Genomic DNA, 16,784 nt, shown 5'->3' with positions numbered 1-16,784 from the left:
TTTGGTTGACGAGGCTGAGGATAGGACATACAAGTCTAAATAGTGGGTTGTATACAATAGGGAAACATCATTCTGGGAGAGAAGATGGGGAGAACATTAAGAAAATCTGTAACTATAGATAACTTATTAAGTCAGCCATTCACACAATCAGCAGTAACAGCTCTAACACAGTATTTAAAGGACACTCGACTAGCAAATAGAATTTAGTTTTTTTTGTTATAATCAGTCTGCAATTACTTGTTTATTTGTTTATCCTCATGAAGGGTTTCACGGGAAGATTTGTTTATCCTCATGAATGGTTTCATGGGAAGATTTGTTTATCCTCATGAATGGTTTCATGGGAAGATTTGTTTATCCTCATGAATGGTTTCATGGGAAGATTTGTTTATCCTCGTGAAGAGTTTCATGGGAAGATTTGTTTATCCTCATGAATGGTTTCATGGGAAGATTTGTTTATCCTCATGAATGGTTTCATGGGAAGATTTGTTTATCCTCGTGAAGAGTTTCATGGGAAGATTTGTTTATCCTCATGAATGGTTTCATGGGAATATTTGTTTATCCTCGTGAAGGGTTTCACAGGAAGATTTGTTTATCCTCATGAATGGTTTCATGGGATGATTTGTTTATCCTCGTGACTGGTCGTCACGGGAAGAATTGGTTTATCCTCGTGGAGAATACCATGGGAAGAATTAGTGCGCGCACGTCTGTATGAGTTAACACAGAATAATTAATCTTGAGATTGTCCTTTCGTGTCACCAATGGGAGGGGAAATTGTGTTAAGGTACCCAGACCCTGAGAAAAACCCACGGGATTGGATGAATCGCTGTGGTTTAGCATTCTACACAAATTCTAGACAATTTGGCCAGCTCAGTTTTGATTTATCCTCATGCAGGCATTTGCAATGATTAATATCCCTTGAGATCACACCTCAGCCCGGTAGATGGCGGTAATACACATCGATTGTTAACCGCCAATAAATTGACAGAAGAAGAAGAAGAAGAAGAAGATTTGGGAAGGGAGAGATGAGCAACACATTTTCAGCTCTGTTGTTAATTTACAGTAATTAAGCTGTGTTGCAGATATAAAACATGTTCATCATTTTCTATAAACAACATTTTAATTTATTTTATTGTAATATAGTTTGTATTTCACTGCATGTGAATGTTAATAGATGCTAAAGTATGTTTATGTTGCTTTTCTTCTACACTTCCGGTGTTAAAGCATGGCGAGCTGCATTATAAATGTGTACTAGAGCGGCAGTTACAATTATCGACACCTTCTCGATCTTTTGGCCATTGCAAAGGTAGAAAATACTTTCAGTATATAAATTGTGCATAAATAAAATTTCCACTCAAACTTCCACTGGAAAAAATGAATTGATTCGTAATGACTTAGCATATCAGATCACATGATGCCCTTCCACAATTATTGACACCTTTGTCCACAGTTATCGACACCGTTCCACAATTATCGATTATTTCTAAAAAATAATCAGTATGTGATATTAAGTTAACAGAACATAGTTTTTATTTAAAATTTGTTTGACATAGGCCTATATTTTGTACAAAATATATTTTATATACAGTGGATATAAAAAGTGTACACACTCTCTTAAAATTATAGGTTTTTCTGATGTAAAAAAAAATGAGACCACAATAAATAATTTCAAAACTTTTCCCACCTTTAATGTGATCTATAACCTGTACGGTTCAACTGAAAAACAAACACATCTGTTTGGGGGGGGAAACATTAAGAAAAAACAACAAAAACAATGTACAATAAGCTGGTTGCATAAGTATGCACACCCTTAAACTAATACTTTGTTGAAGTACCTTTTGATTTAATTACATCATTCAGTCTTTTTGGGTTCACACCTGCCATCAATTAAACTGACTCTGATTAACCCCAAATAAATTTCAGACATTTACTCAGTTCCATCCTCCAGCAAAAGCCAGGGTTCACAGAGAGCTTACAAAGCATCAAAGGGATCTCATTGTTGAAAGGTCTCAGTCAGGAGAAGGGGACAAAAACATTTCCACGGCATTAGATATACCATGGAGCACAGTGAAGACCATCATCAAGAAGTGGAGAAAATTTGGGACAACAGTGGCATTACCGAGAACTGGATGTCCCTCCAAAATTGATGAAAAGACAAGACGAAAACTGGTCAGGGAGGCTGCCGAGAGGCCTACAGCAACACTGAAGGAGCTGCAGGGATTTCTGGCAAGTACTGGTTGTGTACTACATGTGATAACAATTTCCCGTATTCTCCATATGTCTGACTATGAGGTAGGGTCAAAGAAAAACATCCAGGCCCGGCTAAATTTTGCAAAAAAAATACACTAGTTCTCCCAAAAGCATGTGGGAAAATGTGTTATGGTCTGATGAAACCAAGGTTGAACTTTTTGGCCACAATTCTAAAAGGTATGTTTGGTGCAAAAACAACACTGCACATCACCAAAAGAACACCATACTCACAGTGAAGCATGATGGTGGCAGCGTCATGTTTTGGGGTTGTTTTTCTTCAACTGGAACAGGAGCTTTAGTCAAGGTGGAGGGAATTATGAACAGTTCTAAATACCAGTCAATTTTGGCCCAAAACCTTCAGGTGTCTGCTAGAAAGTTGAAGTTGAAGAGGAATTTCATCTTTCAGCACAAGAGTGACCCCAAAAAAGTTCAGTAATTGAAAATCTGTGGGGTGACCTGAAGAGGGCTGTGCACAAGAGATGCCCTCACAATCTGACAGATTTGGAGCGCTTTTGCAAGGAAGAGTGGGCAAATATTGCCAAGTCTAAATGTGGCAGGCTGATAAACTCTGACCCAAAAAGACTGAATGCTATAATTAAATCAAAAGGTGCTTCAATAAAATATTTGTTTAAGGGTGTGCACACTTACGCAACCAGCTTATTGTACATTTTTTATTACTTCACCCAGGACGGAATCCACCGGGGGTGAGGTATTGTTTTCGGTCAGGTTTCTTTGTTTCTTCATTTTATTTTTATTTGTAAACAATATTACGGGAAAACGGCTGGATCAAGCTTTATGAAACTTTCAGGACAGATGGTCATTGGTCTCAAATAGAACTTCCAACGTTTTGAGAGTCATCCAGTCAAGGTCACCAAAAAGGTCAAAATAATTTTTGTTGTGTCTACTGCCTCATATAGAGATGCTAGCCACTATGTCATTGTGCTGTAAGAATGTAAGAGTGTAACAATCGCGCACTGCGCATGCACATACACGTGTTCCAATTAAAATGGCCGGTGAGTGTATACAATTCGATTCATCATTCGAAATAAATGGACGAAAGAAATCGCTTTCAGACATGTTTATGCTTATTACAGAGGGAAAGTGTGTTCCACTGAGCTCTAGCGGCGGGCCATTTCAGGGAAATAAGAGTTTGGGTCATGGCGACAGCGTGTGTATGTCAGCCTCGGTTCGGAGGTTTCAGTTTCGAAAACTGTAAGAGGTAAGAGTAGAATAATATAAAGTACAAACACTTGGTATATTTTAATTCTGTGATTTTTAAATTGTTCATTTTTAGATTATGCTTTATTTTTGTCGCTACTGTCTCATAGAGTAAATATATATGCTGTATTTACTGGATGGACATGGGATCAGAAAACTATTTTATTTATAATCAGGAGCCACATGGATCCATAGGGGACCTTTTTTTTTTTTTTTTGCAATATCTTCCTTCATATTCATCATAAGTGCTACCGGGCAAGGTTTGTTTTGCCTGGCAACACTTGTTTTTTTATGTTTTTCCCCCAAACAGATTTGTTTATTTTTTAATTGAACTGTACAGGTTATAGGTCACATTAAAGGTGGGAAAAGTTTTGAAATTATTTATTGTGGTCTCATTTTTTTTTACATCAGAAAAACCGATCATTTTAATGGTGTGTGTCCACTTTTTATATCCACTGTAAATATATGGACATCGGTGTTTTACATAAATGAGGAAGTAATTCTAATGTTTGTAAACAAATGAACTGATAATGTTTAACCTCATCTCATCTCATTATCTCTAGCCGCTTTATCCTGTTCTACAGGGTCGCAAGCAAGCTGGAGCCTATCCCAGCTGACTACGGGCGAAAGGCGGGGTACACCCTGGACAAGTCGCCAGGTCATCACAGGGCTAACACATAGACACAGACAACCATTCACATTCACACCTACGGTCAATTTAGAGTCACCAGTTAACCTAACCTGCATGTCTTTGGACTGTGGGGGAAACCGGAGCACCCGGAGGAAACCCACGCGGACACGGGGAGAACATGCAAACTCCGCACAGAAAGGCCCTCGCCGGCCCCGGGGCTCGAACCCGGACCTTCTTGCTGTGAGGCGACAGCACTAACCACTACACCACCGTGCCGCCCTAATGTTTAACCTGCGTCAGAAAATCTTTTTGTTCCACTTTCTAAGTATTTTCTTAGATCACATTTTTTAACCATTCATTGTTGTTTGTATTAATTTCTAGTTTTGTTGTTTACCAATAAATATCAACAGGGAATCGACATTGTAACCACATGAAAATCCATGAATATTTCAAGCATGTTATTTTTTATATGTTAGGCATTTAATTCTGGTCTATTTCTATTTATTGCAGTAGGATTCCAAATACTCTATAAACATTCCATTCTGTTATGAATCAGGAAAAAAAATATAAATCACAGCACTTTTATTTTTAAAGTACTTCATCTACTTCAACAATGCTACACAAAGATCGATCCATGACAGTTGTAAATGCCACTTAATCCCACAGGGTGTCGATAATGGTGACGGGGGAGAACATGCAAACTCCACACAGAAAAGCCCTCGTCGGCCACTGGGCTCGAAACCAGAACCTTCTTGCTGTGAGGCAACAATGCTAACCACTACACCACTGTGCCACCTAGTCCTAAGTCATCATAGCAAAACTGAAGTGTCCAGAGCCATCTTCTGAGTGTGTCTTTCGACTGTCCATATGGAGCCATCCTCCACAGGAGGGGTGTGATGAGACTCCAGCCAGACATAGGACATCAGGATGGATCAGGCAGGTCTGAAGATCAGGAGAGGTCAACATCACTGGTGTCTCAGGATCGACATGTAACTCAACAGAGAGAGAGAGAGAGAGAGAGAAAGAAAACACAGGTTGTTAGGTATGCCCAGTGTCACTTAATGGTTAAGAACAGTATACATTTTGTGCCAAGTGGAAGCAGGGACTCCAGTAAGAATAACTATGACAGCATAACTAAAAGGGAGAGCCAGAAGGTAACACAGACATGAGGGCACTCTGGGACATAAAGCAGCAGCCAGTACATCGTCAACAAACCTGAGTTGGGGGGGATACAGCATCCATACATCCCAGTTTACCAAAACACTGTATGCCTGAGGATCCTCCAGATCTACACCTTTACCTAATAAAAATCCATAACAAAAGGCTTGACTAAACAGATGTTTTCAGCCTAGACTTAAACCCTGAGACTGTGTCTGATTCCCGAACATTACTTGGAAGGCTGTTCGATAACTGTGGGGCTTTGTAAGAAAAGGCTCCGCCCCCTGATGTAGCCTTCACTATACGAGGTACCAGCAGATAGCCTGCACCTTTTGATCTAAGTAGGCGTGGCGGGTCATAGAGGAGGAGTTCACTCAGGTACTGTGGTGCGAGACCATTCAGTGCTTTAAAGGTCAATAGTAGTATTTTATAATCAATACGAAATTTGATTGGGAGCCAATGCAGTGTGGATAAAACAGGGGTGATGTGGTCATATTTTCTAGTTCTAGTAAGGACTCTTGATGCATTTTGAACTAACTGGAGCTCGTTTATGCTCCTACTGGAACATCCAGACAGTAAGGCATTACAATAATCCAACCTGGAGGTAACCAAAAAACAAAACAAAACATGAACTTGGTTTTCTGCATCGTGTATTGTGAGATAATATTTTTTATCTTCGCAATATTTCTGAGATGAAACAAAGCTATCCAGGTGATGTTATCGATATGAGTTTCAGACAAAAGACTGGAGTCAATAATCACCCCGAGGTATTTTACTGCTGCATGCAAAGAAACAGAAAGGCCATCCAGAGTCGCTATGTAATCAGAAAACTTACTTCTAGCTGCATGTGGTCCGAGTACAAGTACTTCAGTCTTGTCAGAGTTAAGCAGAAGGAAGTTAATAGGCATCCAGTGTCTAATGTCCTTTACACATTCCTCAGTTCTATTAAGCTGGTGTCTCTCATCTGGTTTTGCAGAAACATACAACTGTGTGTCATCAGCATAACAGTGGAAACTAATACAATGTTTACGAATCATATCACCCAGAGGGAACATATATAAAGAAAAAAGCAGTGGACCTAAGACAGAACCTTGTGGAATACCAAACTTTCCCTCAGTATGTCTAGAAAAATCACCATTTACATCAACATACTGATGGTGATCAGTTAAATAAGACCTGAGCCAGGAGAGGGACGTTCCCTTAACTCCCACAACATTTTCTAGTCTATCTATTGTCCATTTCATAGTCTACCATTTTTCTTTTAAGTGGCGCTACATTATCTAAAGTATAGTGGAACACTGACTCTAAGCATTCAGTTGCCTGATCAAGTTCTTTGATTGGATCACCATCAGACTCCAAAGTTGATATCTCTGGGAGACTATTGATAAAACGTTGTGCAGTAGTTGATGTGAACATACATTTAACACAGTGAGGTGCATATATTATTACTCAGACATATTCTGAATGAGATGAGATAATGATCTGAGAACTTCAGACTGCGGAAGTGTGACTGACTATATTTTCTACGTTTAACCCGAATGTTAGTATTAAATCAAGGGTGTGACCACCATTATGGGTCGGTCGGTCCTATAATGTTCTGATTAATCCCTACTGAATCTAAAATGGACACAAACGCTGTTATCAGAAGGTCTTCTGGGTTATCGACGTGGATATTAAAATCTCCGACAACTAAAGCTTTGTCTAAGGAAATAACCAGAGCGGAGATAAAATCAGCAAATTCAGAAAGAAACAGAATATGACCCCGGGGACCTGTAAATAATAAGTAATGGAATTAACTGGATTGAGGTTTTTTTTTTTTTTTTGTGGCTACATATGTTAGATTCATTTGAAGAACTTCAGATGTATTGAATTCATAACCAGGTTTGTGTGTTACACCTACGTAGATAATCATTATAAATAACCGCGACGCCTCCTCCTCTGCCAGTTAGACGAGGCTGGTGTATATAACTGTATCCAGGAGGACTTGCTTCATTTAATGCTATATATTCATTTGGCTTAACCCCATGTTTCTGTTAAAGACAGTACATTAAACTCCTGATCAGTAATGAATTCATTAACAATTAGCGCTTTAGATGTAAGAGATCTAATATTTAATAGCCTTACCTTTAGACCAAAGGTGCTGGCAGCGGCTGTACAGTCAGTATGATCTAATTTTATATTGATTAGATTAGAAACTCTCTGACCAGAGCCAGAAAAGTGAGCTCCTCTGACGCTACGGCCGCAGACGTGATCCCTGCTGTGTCTGTGCTGTAGAGATGTTTATCCAAAGAAACAGATGAAGACCATGGTATCAAAACCATGAAGGAACCCTTAGCTGCAGCTGTCAAGAGGCTTTTTTTTTTTTTTATGTGGAGAAAAACACACTCTGCAACATTGCAACTCTCCCTTGATCCCAGTTGTTGTTTGTGTGTGTGTGTGTGTGTGTGCATGTGTGTGAGACAGAGAGAGAGAGAGATGAAAATTAAACATGATGTCATTCTGGCCTGGTAATTTTTTAGAAATTCACTTTAATATAATCCATATAATGGACAATTTGATCATTTTAGTTTCGTAAGTCGCAACATATTCAGGCAAACATGCCCGTGAGTTAAAATGTTCTTTTCTCCTGTTGTATGTATAAAATTTTGTTTTTTCCCTCCAGCACCAATGCTGCTACAGAGGCCAAAGAGATGGTGATGCTTGAGCTGCTGAAGCTGCCTGGAGAAAAGGCAGACAAGCAGGGAAATCAGGATGAACCACCTGCCAGAAAACCATGCAGGGCCCAGGCCAGCAGCCGTCTAGACAGTGTGTTTGATGAAATAGCAGATGAGCAAGCATCAACACTGAACAGAGCTCCAGTAGGTACTGTCACAGTCAAACAGTGAGAGATATACCTCGGAGAGAGCACAAATTCTTGAGAAAGCAACCCACTGCAGTGCTGGGTGATTAACAAAGCGTGGTTCTCCATTCTGGCCCAGATATCAGGCAGATACCGTAACTCTCCACACCATGCAGTAGTGTTGACCGCGAAAGGCTGTTCAGTTCAGTGTCACATATTGTGAATGAAAACAGAAATAGGCCCACAGCTGATCATACACAGATGATTCTGTTCATCAAAACGAACCTGCCTCTCACTTTTCCATAAAATGTTTAGTTCTTATAGACAACACCATTTTATGCTGACTGAAATAGTTTGTGAAAAGTGGTATCGGTGCATCCCTAATATAAATATATTGTCTAATTCTTCAAATGTGTCTGCTAACACAAACAGCTTTGCTACACAGTTGAAAATAAACCAGTTGAAATGTGAGAATGTAGAATAATCTAATGGAGTCTTGCACGTAGCCTCCAATACAACTGGCCCTGTAATCATATTTACAGTAAAATAACTGGACTGGTTTCAGCTCTCATGCAGTGATGATACATTTGAACACATGATCATACTTTATTTTTTTTTTTAACCTTTTTTGCATGTACAATTTCAGGGCATAACAAGGTTAAATGTATGTTTATATTCTTTTCACGTCTGATTGCACATTATTCTCATGATCCCATCTGTAATATATTACATGTGATGTGTGTGTGATTTTTCTGTCACAACTGTGGCAATATATTTTCAAACTAGACGAATACAGAGATTATGTTCTACTGGTGCAACGAGTTACTGAAAGATACAACTGTCTGAAAACAGAAGTCACATGATCGTTCACGTTCATGGAAATAAAGTTTTTTTCTTTAATTATTTGCAGGCACGCATTCCTTTTCATTTGTATTTTCTCTTCTAACATTAATTAGACATTACATAGATTGGAAAAGAATGACGTATTCACAGATTTCTGCACAGAGTTAAGAAATAAAACAAGTGTATAATGGAACAAGCAACAACTTTATCTTAATAATAAAACCTTACATGGTTTAACAGATGAATTAAACTCTAGTGGATGAACAGTTTCCTCGGTGAAAAACCAAAATGAGAATTCATGGTATGAATCTAAACCTTCTCTGAACACTTTACTTCTGGCTGAAAACACAGAAACAGGTGTATCAGGGAGAAACAGTGTATTAAATATTATAAATATAATGTTTTATTAGAGTTGTTACCTGAAGTGTCAGTTGCATCTGTTTCCTTTGACGAGGAAGAAAGTTCCAGTAGCGACTCCGAGCAGTCCGACAGCCAGACCCACTCCACAGACCACAGAGGGACCCACACTGGGAAGCTCAACATCCACCTCTACACACACACAGAGTTATTTCTATTCTAAGGAAAGACTGAATCAGTAGTTAAACTCTCCGTCTCACCCCATGTCTTGGTGTCGGGTGTCTCCAGGGCCTCGTGCTCCACCGTGCAGCTGTAAACGTCTCCTTCCTGTGGAGTGAAGGGCAGGTGGGAGAACTGGTTGTAGGTTTTGTCCTCATTCGGGTAATAGCGGCTGAGTGTGGATTGTTCCGTCACATCCACACTGTTTTTGGTCCAGCGCACAGTAACAGGTGGAGGGAAAAATCGTGTGAAGTGGCAGATGAGCATGTTCTCTGAACCCAGCTCCATATTTTCTTTGAGATAGATGGAGCTTTGTGGGGCATCTGGAGAAAAATATAAAGTACATGTGCACCATTGCTATGACTGAGACTATGATGCATTCATTATTTCTTCTGGCTGTCGATATATAGAGGATGTTACACGGTGGTGTGAAGATGAAGTTTATCTTTGAGTGGTGAATGGATACATCATGAGGGAGCGAACCGAACAAGTGAAATATTTTTCAACATGAGAAAATAAACTTCATATCTTCAAGCCAATGTGTAATATCATTTGTATTATATGAACATATCCAAAAAACCCCCAAAAACCACAAGTTAATCAAAAGTATTTTAATTTTGAAATGGTTCACCATTTTGACAACACATGTCTAGTCAGCGGGAAAACACTGGGAGTGACATCATCAGAGTGAAATATCTAGAATTATGTCACTCAGATCCACGATGTATTTCGTATGAAAAATGTGAGTTTTTATTGTGTGATTTTCTTTTTATTCTATTGACATGTTCACAAACAAAGTCCCTGAATTTATCAAAACAATTCATCGACTTCCTCATGAGTGAAGATATTGGAGACTGTGTTACTCAGGTCCCGGATGTAGCTCCTATGAAAAATATGAGTGGTGTATTTCCCAGTAAAACACTCGTGTCCATATAATAATAACCAACAGGAATCTGGAATCTATAAGCTGTGATTTTAAATGTGAATTGTGAGGACAGCAGCTTAATTACAAGTTTATTAAACATAAAATATAATGGATTACACGTCATTCAGCATTTATAGATGATAAACAGATGCCAGAGAAAGAATATGGAACATGACTATTTACAAATAAACCCTCTGCTTGTGTTCACGACTGAGTAATGTGCCATCCTACTGCCTCAGATCATCTTCACATTTTCTAGCAAGTCAATTATAAAATCTACCTTTAGCTCCATAATCCATAATTGATGTGTGTGTGTGTGTGTGTGTGTGTGTGTGCGTGTGTGTGTGTGTGTTGGGGATAGAAATAAAAGCAAAGATTTATTTAGATTTACAAACCCCACACTTCAACAGTTACTCTGTTCAGAGAGAACTTTCTTCATTTCTATAAATTTAACTGATAAATAGTTTGTGTTCGGGGCGAAGCAAAGAGCTGCTGTGATGATGTGCTGCATTCTGGGATGTTTTAGTCGAATAAAAAGCCTTTATGAAATGAAAATAGTGTGAGACAGCAGTGCTGTAGTGTCGGCTGTGAGATTAGAGTATTGTACAGTAAATGAGAGCTTTACAGGCTGGAGACTGTGATTGTTCCTGTAGTTTACTGACAGTGTAATGGTCAGTGATTTACAGTCAAATCTACAACAAATCTCACATCTTCATGCTGGAAAATCATTTTAGACTCAATATCATCAAGGTCAATTTGTGCTCCTATAAACACTGAGTTTCTCACCCTGTGGCTCCGGCTGGGCTTTAAAGTCCTCTATCGACAACTTTAAGTTTTGTTGGCAGGCGGCCAGGTTAGCCTTAGCAGACTCGTACGCTCCAGGGAACCCAATCAGATCAGTGAAGGGAGGCAGCATTATCACTACTTTCTTCTTCTCAAAATCTGCATAAAACATCTCATCTCCATCGGACCCTAACATATACTCCTTATTCTTCTCTGAACATTCAATTAGTTCCAGGTCTTGATGTTTAACTGGAGAAACACACACACACACACACACACACACACACACACACACACACACACACACACACACACACACACGTTCAAACTGCAGCAGCCTGTTACTACAGTGAGATAAAAACATCATTATCACTGACAAAATCACATCATTTTTGTGATGATCTGAAACGATCTGTCTCATTTAAATCAAGCTCTACAGCTTAATAACCAAAACACCACCATTAACACTTTATATACACTCTTCTAATTACCACTGGGGAAAATATTACAGCAAATTTACACATAAATAAATATCTCACTTACACTGTGATTCAGTGTCCCTCACACACATTAGTGTGAAAAAGATGAGAAATAATTTCATCCTGAAGTTTGTCAGTAAACCAGCAGCTCAGATGAATTCACTTGTCACTGACTTCCACACACTGAATAGAGACAGAAATACAGCCGAGTGCAGAGTCAGTGATAAATAAATCATCCAATCAGATCAGTTCTCTCCTCACAGTCAGCTGGGTTCAGGCAGACACTCAAGTGAGTTTCACAATTCCTGATCCTTTACTCTTTCCATACTGAGGCGCGCTGATCATTACAAACACAAAGAATTAAAACACTGGGAGCACAAAAAGGAAGAAATGAAAAGCAAGCAGGAGAGAAAGCGAGAAATCAGAGCAATATTAAAATCCTGAATAGTCTTTAGGTTTCAAAGGTCAAACAAACAAAACAACAACAACAACAACAATAATAATAATTCCTGAATTTTTGAGCTTTTGTGCCTAAAATAGTAAAAGGGGGGGGGGGGGGGGGGGTCTGAAATAATAATAAAAAATAAAAGTTTAGGTTTCAAAGGTTAAACAAACAACAATGACATTAATTTTTACAGCTCCTGAAATTTTGAGCTTTTGTTCTTGACGTAGAAAAAGGGGTTTGGAATTAAAAAAGAAAGAAAGAAATGAAAAGCTGTGTATCCTGTTCTGTTTTATGTTTGGCATCGTACACATTTTATAACAATAAAAACAAAATAAACAAAGTGTCTGTGCTAGAAGTGATATCTGTACCGTAAGTAGTTTTGTCAGTAAACACGTACTGGCGTCTCTTTTCTTGTGAATAAATCTGCTGTGGTGTTCTGTACAGTTCACTACAGACGGTCTTAAATAGCATTGTGTAAACACTGTATACACTCTGTAGTGCACATTATATGTGTGGCGGCCTGCGTAGTCAAATTCCCACATCTTCTAAAAAAAACCCACAAGGGTTCCTGAACTGAACTATGTTTCACTTTTTGCACAGACACATCTCAACCAGTAGTCCAGTAGAAAACCACAATTAAATGTTTAATTCCAAGTGCACTGAAGGACTGGTGCGTTCCAGTCGGAAGACGGCATCCTGTGTAGGCAGCATTCTTGGGGCAGCATCTGTGCGCTCCTGAGAAAAGGACTGTCCCAGTCAGAAGACAATCCCATAATTCAGTGTGCCAGACTGGAGTTCTGGAAATTTTGGCAAATGTGGCAGAACCAGTTGTCACTCCAACAGATATAATATGGAAATTGGTCTGTTGCAAAGGTAACCTCCATTTATGTAGCTAGCTTTTCCTGCTCTTCTGTGTTTTGACCTCTTGGCCCGTTCTTTGACTACCGATTTTGCCTGAGCCCTGTTGTACCTCTGCCCTGCACATCATTAAAGAGGTTTCTTTTTGTACACTGCCTGTCTTGAGTCTGCTCTTGGGTCCTCATTTCACCTCAGCTTGCCATTTCTGACAGTAATATTCATTTGTTTGTTCATGACACCTCATCTGGCCGTGTCTCTTTCTGATGATTGTCCTGAGGAGATGAGCGAAGAAGAAAGAAGACTGAAAGCTGCAAAATCAAGAGTCGTTTGATTTTTAGAAGAAAAAAACTGCTTTTATGGCTCCTGAAATCATATTTTTCTGAATTTAATAAAATTTGTTACTTTAGTTTGAGTATATAAAAACATCTAACACACATATTTTTGAATCATTTTTTTTATTATTATTTATAGTGCCAGGAAAATAGCTTGTTTGGGATCCATTCAAATGGGCGATAAAACTGCAGGCCGAGTGCTGTAGCTAATCCCAACCGCCAAATTTCCTTTTTACAACGAGACTGTAAAGAAGAAATTAATATCGTATCTGACAAAGTAGCTGTATAATGTGATAGTAACTCACATTTTAGACACAATGTGAACAAATGTTCTGTTCAGTTTTGCTCCTCTAGTGGAAATTGCTCCTGAAGAAGCTACACTCATTTTATAGCATGTTGGCCAGCTGGCTAGCTCACTCACATTGATTTGTACATTTCTGTCAAAGGTACTTCTGGTAAAATTGTCTTCTCTTTTTCCTTTTCATCCTCAATAGTGATTGAGGATTTATTTGAACACATTTCAGTTCAAGTGACCAGTCAAACAGGCTAATCATCATCATCATCATCATCATCATCATCATCATCATCATCAGCAGCAGCAGCAGCAGCAGCCAGGTGGAGAGCAGCCACTCTCCAGCTGGCTGTAACATTGAGTGGCTGGTCACCAAAATCCAAGAAACATCTATTGTGAATGTATACAAGCTCCAACCAACAGCGCTGACTGTATCATCACTTCCACCTGTGCCTGCTCCTGCCATCTATGCAGGTGACTTCAACTGCCAACATACAGATAGGGGTTACAACCACACATCACATGATGGTGAAGCGCTGAGTGAGTGGGCTTCTAACATTGAAGCACTGCTGCTCTTTGACCCAAAAGAGCCCCCAAGCTTCTTTTCTGCACACTGGAACTCTTACACCAGACCTGGCCTTCATCATATGCCGCAGTAACGACCTGAAACCGGAGAGACGTGTCATGGACAGGTTCCCTCATTCACACCACCGGCCATCCATCATCAAAGTACCATTGCTGGTACAGCCGGTAGCTGGCAAACCGGTCAGGAGATGGAATTTCAGGAAGGTGAACTGGCAGTTGTTTATGGCAGAAATGGAAAGAAGAACTGCTGATCTGCTGGACCCAGAAGCAGCTGATGTGGATGTTGTATACACCACCTACTGTAAAGTCCTCCAAAGGGCAGCAAAGCACAACATCCCACATGGCGACAACAAGAACTACATCCCGGGCTGGGATGAGGAGTGCTGCTGCGCCAACACCAGCAGGCGAGCTCCAGGGAAGAAATGGACGCAACAGCAACAACCTTACTGTAGAAGCTGGATGACACCCAAAGGACTAGGTGGACTGAAGTAGTGGAATATATTGACTTCACCCACTCTAGCCGGAAGCCGTGGCAGACCATCAACCTGCTCTCAGGTGTCAAGTGACAGCAGATGCCATTGCTTCCCAGCTCCTGAAAAATGGCCGCTTCCCAGATGCAGACAAAAACTTCACATGACTGATCTCGTGTGAGGTATTGTCTCTCTACAGGGCAGTCAGCGTCGATGCCAACCTCTCAGGAGACTTCACAGCAGCCGAACTAAGTGCAGCAATTAACAAACTGAAGCCGGGCAAGTCAACAGGTTGAGACAATATCCACCCAGAGTTTGTCATCCACCAAAGTGAAAGAACATCTTGCTGGCTTTGCTCCTTCTTCTCAGCATGCTTCTGGAGGTCCAAGCTTCCAAAGACCTGGTGCCGTGCTTCCGTCATAGCCTTGCCAAAGCCGAACAAACCCGCTGAACATCCGAAGTCCTACAGGCCCATCTCTCTGCTCTGTGTCCTACGTAAGATCCTATGAGGCTGATTCACAGACGCATTGAGCCAGTGGTGGACCCACAACTCCCACCGGAACAAGCCGGCTTATGCCGAGGCAGGTCAACAGTGTATCAGGTAACCCTACTCACTCAGGACATTGAAAACATCTTTCAGGATAACGAGAAAGCTGGAGTCATATTCCTGGACCTGACAGCAGCCTATGACACCGTGTGGCACCGTGGACTACATCTGAAACTGTTGAGGACAATCCCGGACCGGCACATGGTGAGGTTCATCATGGAGATACTATCAAACCGTAGCTTTATCCTACAGACCAGCGATGGCCAGACCAGCAGGCTCCAAAGGCTGAAGAATGGTGTCCCGCAAGGCTCCGTCCTCTCACCAATGTTGTTCAACATCTACATTCATGACCTGCTGGATACAATACCTACCAAGTACGGCTATGCGGACGATTTGGCCATCATGCTTTGACGCCCAACAGGGAAGGCGATGGAAGATGGTCTCAACCGAGACATGGGCATCTTGGCAGACTACCTCCAGAAGTGGCACCTTCAGCTCAGCATGGGCAAGACAGTGTCTGCAGCATACCACCTCAACAATCGGGAAGCAAGAAGGGAACTGGACGTGTATGTTGGCAACAACCACCTGGAGTTACAGCAAGCCCCCAAGTACCTCAGTGTATGCTTGGATTGGACACTGTCCTATAAGCAACACCTGGATGAAGTGAAGGCCAAGGTAACAGCAAGGGTCTCGCTCACATGTGTATGCATGTGTGTGTTCACTTCTTCAGATGGGTTAAATGCAGAGAGAAAATTTCACAAGTGTGTGATGAATAAAGTTGTGCTTTCTGCTTTCTTTTCTTCAGAGACGAGGGCGTGGCTGCACGACACTGAGTTGACCATCTGATGATATATGAAAAAGAAGAAGAAGAATCATCATCATCATCATTGTCACAATATAAAATATAATAACATGGATAATTGTGGGTTGTGATTTACCCAATTGCAATAACATGAAAAAAGATAAAAGAAATCCTGGGGGAATCTCTGGAACTCAGGGAGAACATGCAAAATTCCACACAAACAATAAACCAAGCTTAGGTTCAAACCAGAGGCCTGATAGTCTGAGTGTATATTATACCATCAAATAATTTTAATAAAATACTGAGGACCTTTACTGATTTAATGCAATGCTTCTCAAAACATTATCGGGGGACACCCCAGGGGTCTGTGAAGCATAATCTGTAATAATTAAACTATCCATCCATTGTGTATATTGTTTATCTATCAGGGTTGAGGGGGTTTCTGAAGCCAATCCCAGATGATTTCAGGTGAGAGTCGGAGTTCACCCTGGGCAGCTCACCAGTCTATCGCAGGACTAACACAGAGATGAACAGCCATCACACTCACATTCACACCAATGGGAAATTTAGAGGAGCCAGTTGACCTAATCCACATGTCTTTGGACTGTGGGAGGAAATCAGAAAACCTGGAGGAAACGCCACACAGAAAGACCCCAGCTGGCTATAAGGTTGAACCTAGAACCTTCTTGCTGTGAGGCAACAGTGCTAACCACTGCATGACTGTGCCAACCAATGTCACCTATCAATAATTAAA

The 16,784-nt window shown here is 40.5% G+C and overlaps 2 protein-coding genes across 2 annotated transcripts in view; both read right to left on the bottom strand.

The window, feature by feature from the left end:
- Positions 1-9,190: 9,190 nt before the first annotated feature.
- The window catches only part of LOC132892774 (H-2 class II histocompatibility antigen, A-U alpha chain-like), an 85,215-nt gene continuing 77,621 nt past the window's right edge, over positions 9,191-16,784 (bottom strand). Inside the window, exon 5 of the mRNA XM_060931148.1 lies at positions 9,191-9,275. The gene's annotated coding sequence lies outside the window, so the exon portion shown is untranslated. The remainder of the gene's footprint in view (positions 9,276-16,784) is intronic.
- LOC132892778 (H-2 class II histocompatibility antigen, A-U alpha chain-like) lies at positions 9,193-12,008 on the bottom strand. The gene is made up of 5 exons (XM_060931154.1): positions 11,764-12,008; positions 11,224-11,469; positions 9,554-9,835; positions 9,356-9,485; positions 9,193-9,275 (listed from the first exon to the last, which is right to left on the bottom strand). The coding sequence occupies exons 1-4, from the start codon at positions 11,819-11,821 to the stop codon at positions 9,364-9,366; spliced, it is 708 nt and encodes a 235-aa protein (XP_060787137.1). The 5' UTR covers positions 11,822-12,008; the 3' UTR covers positions 9,193-9,275; positions 9,356-9,363.

The sequence above is a fragment of the Neoarius graeffei genome, chromosome 10, assembly GCF_027579695.1.
Source record: "Neoarius graeffei isolate fNeoGra1 chromosome 10, fNeoGra1.pri, whole genome shotgun sequence".
NCBI classification, from domain to species: Eukaryota; Metazoa; Chordata; class Actinopteri; order Siluriformes; family Ariidae; genus Neoarius; species Neoarius graeffei.
The sequence above is the reverse complement of the archived record's forward strand: the minus strand, read 5'-3'. Positions and strand labels throughout refer to the sequence as shown.

Bases quoted from the DNA above. Each gene is read 5' to 3' on its own strand.
- LOC132892778 (XM_060931154.1), bottom strand. From the start codon at position 11,821: ATGAAATTATTTCTCATCTTTTTCACACTAATGTGTGTGAGGGACACT. The intron at 9,836-11,223 runs GTGAGAAACTCA...ATTTTTCTCCAG, and splicing joins AGCCCAGCCGGAGCCACAGG to ATGCCCCACAAAGCTCCATC. The intron at 9,486-9,553 runs GTGAGACGGAGA...GTGTGTGTGTAG, and splicing joins ACCCGACACCAAGACATGGG to AGGTGGATGTTGAGCTTCCC.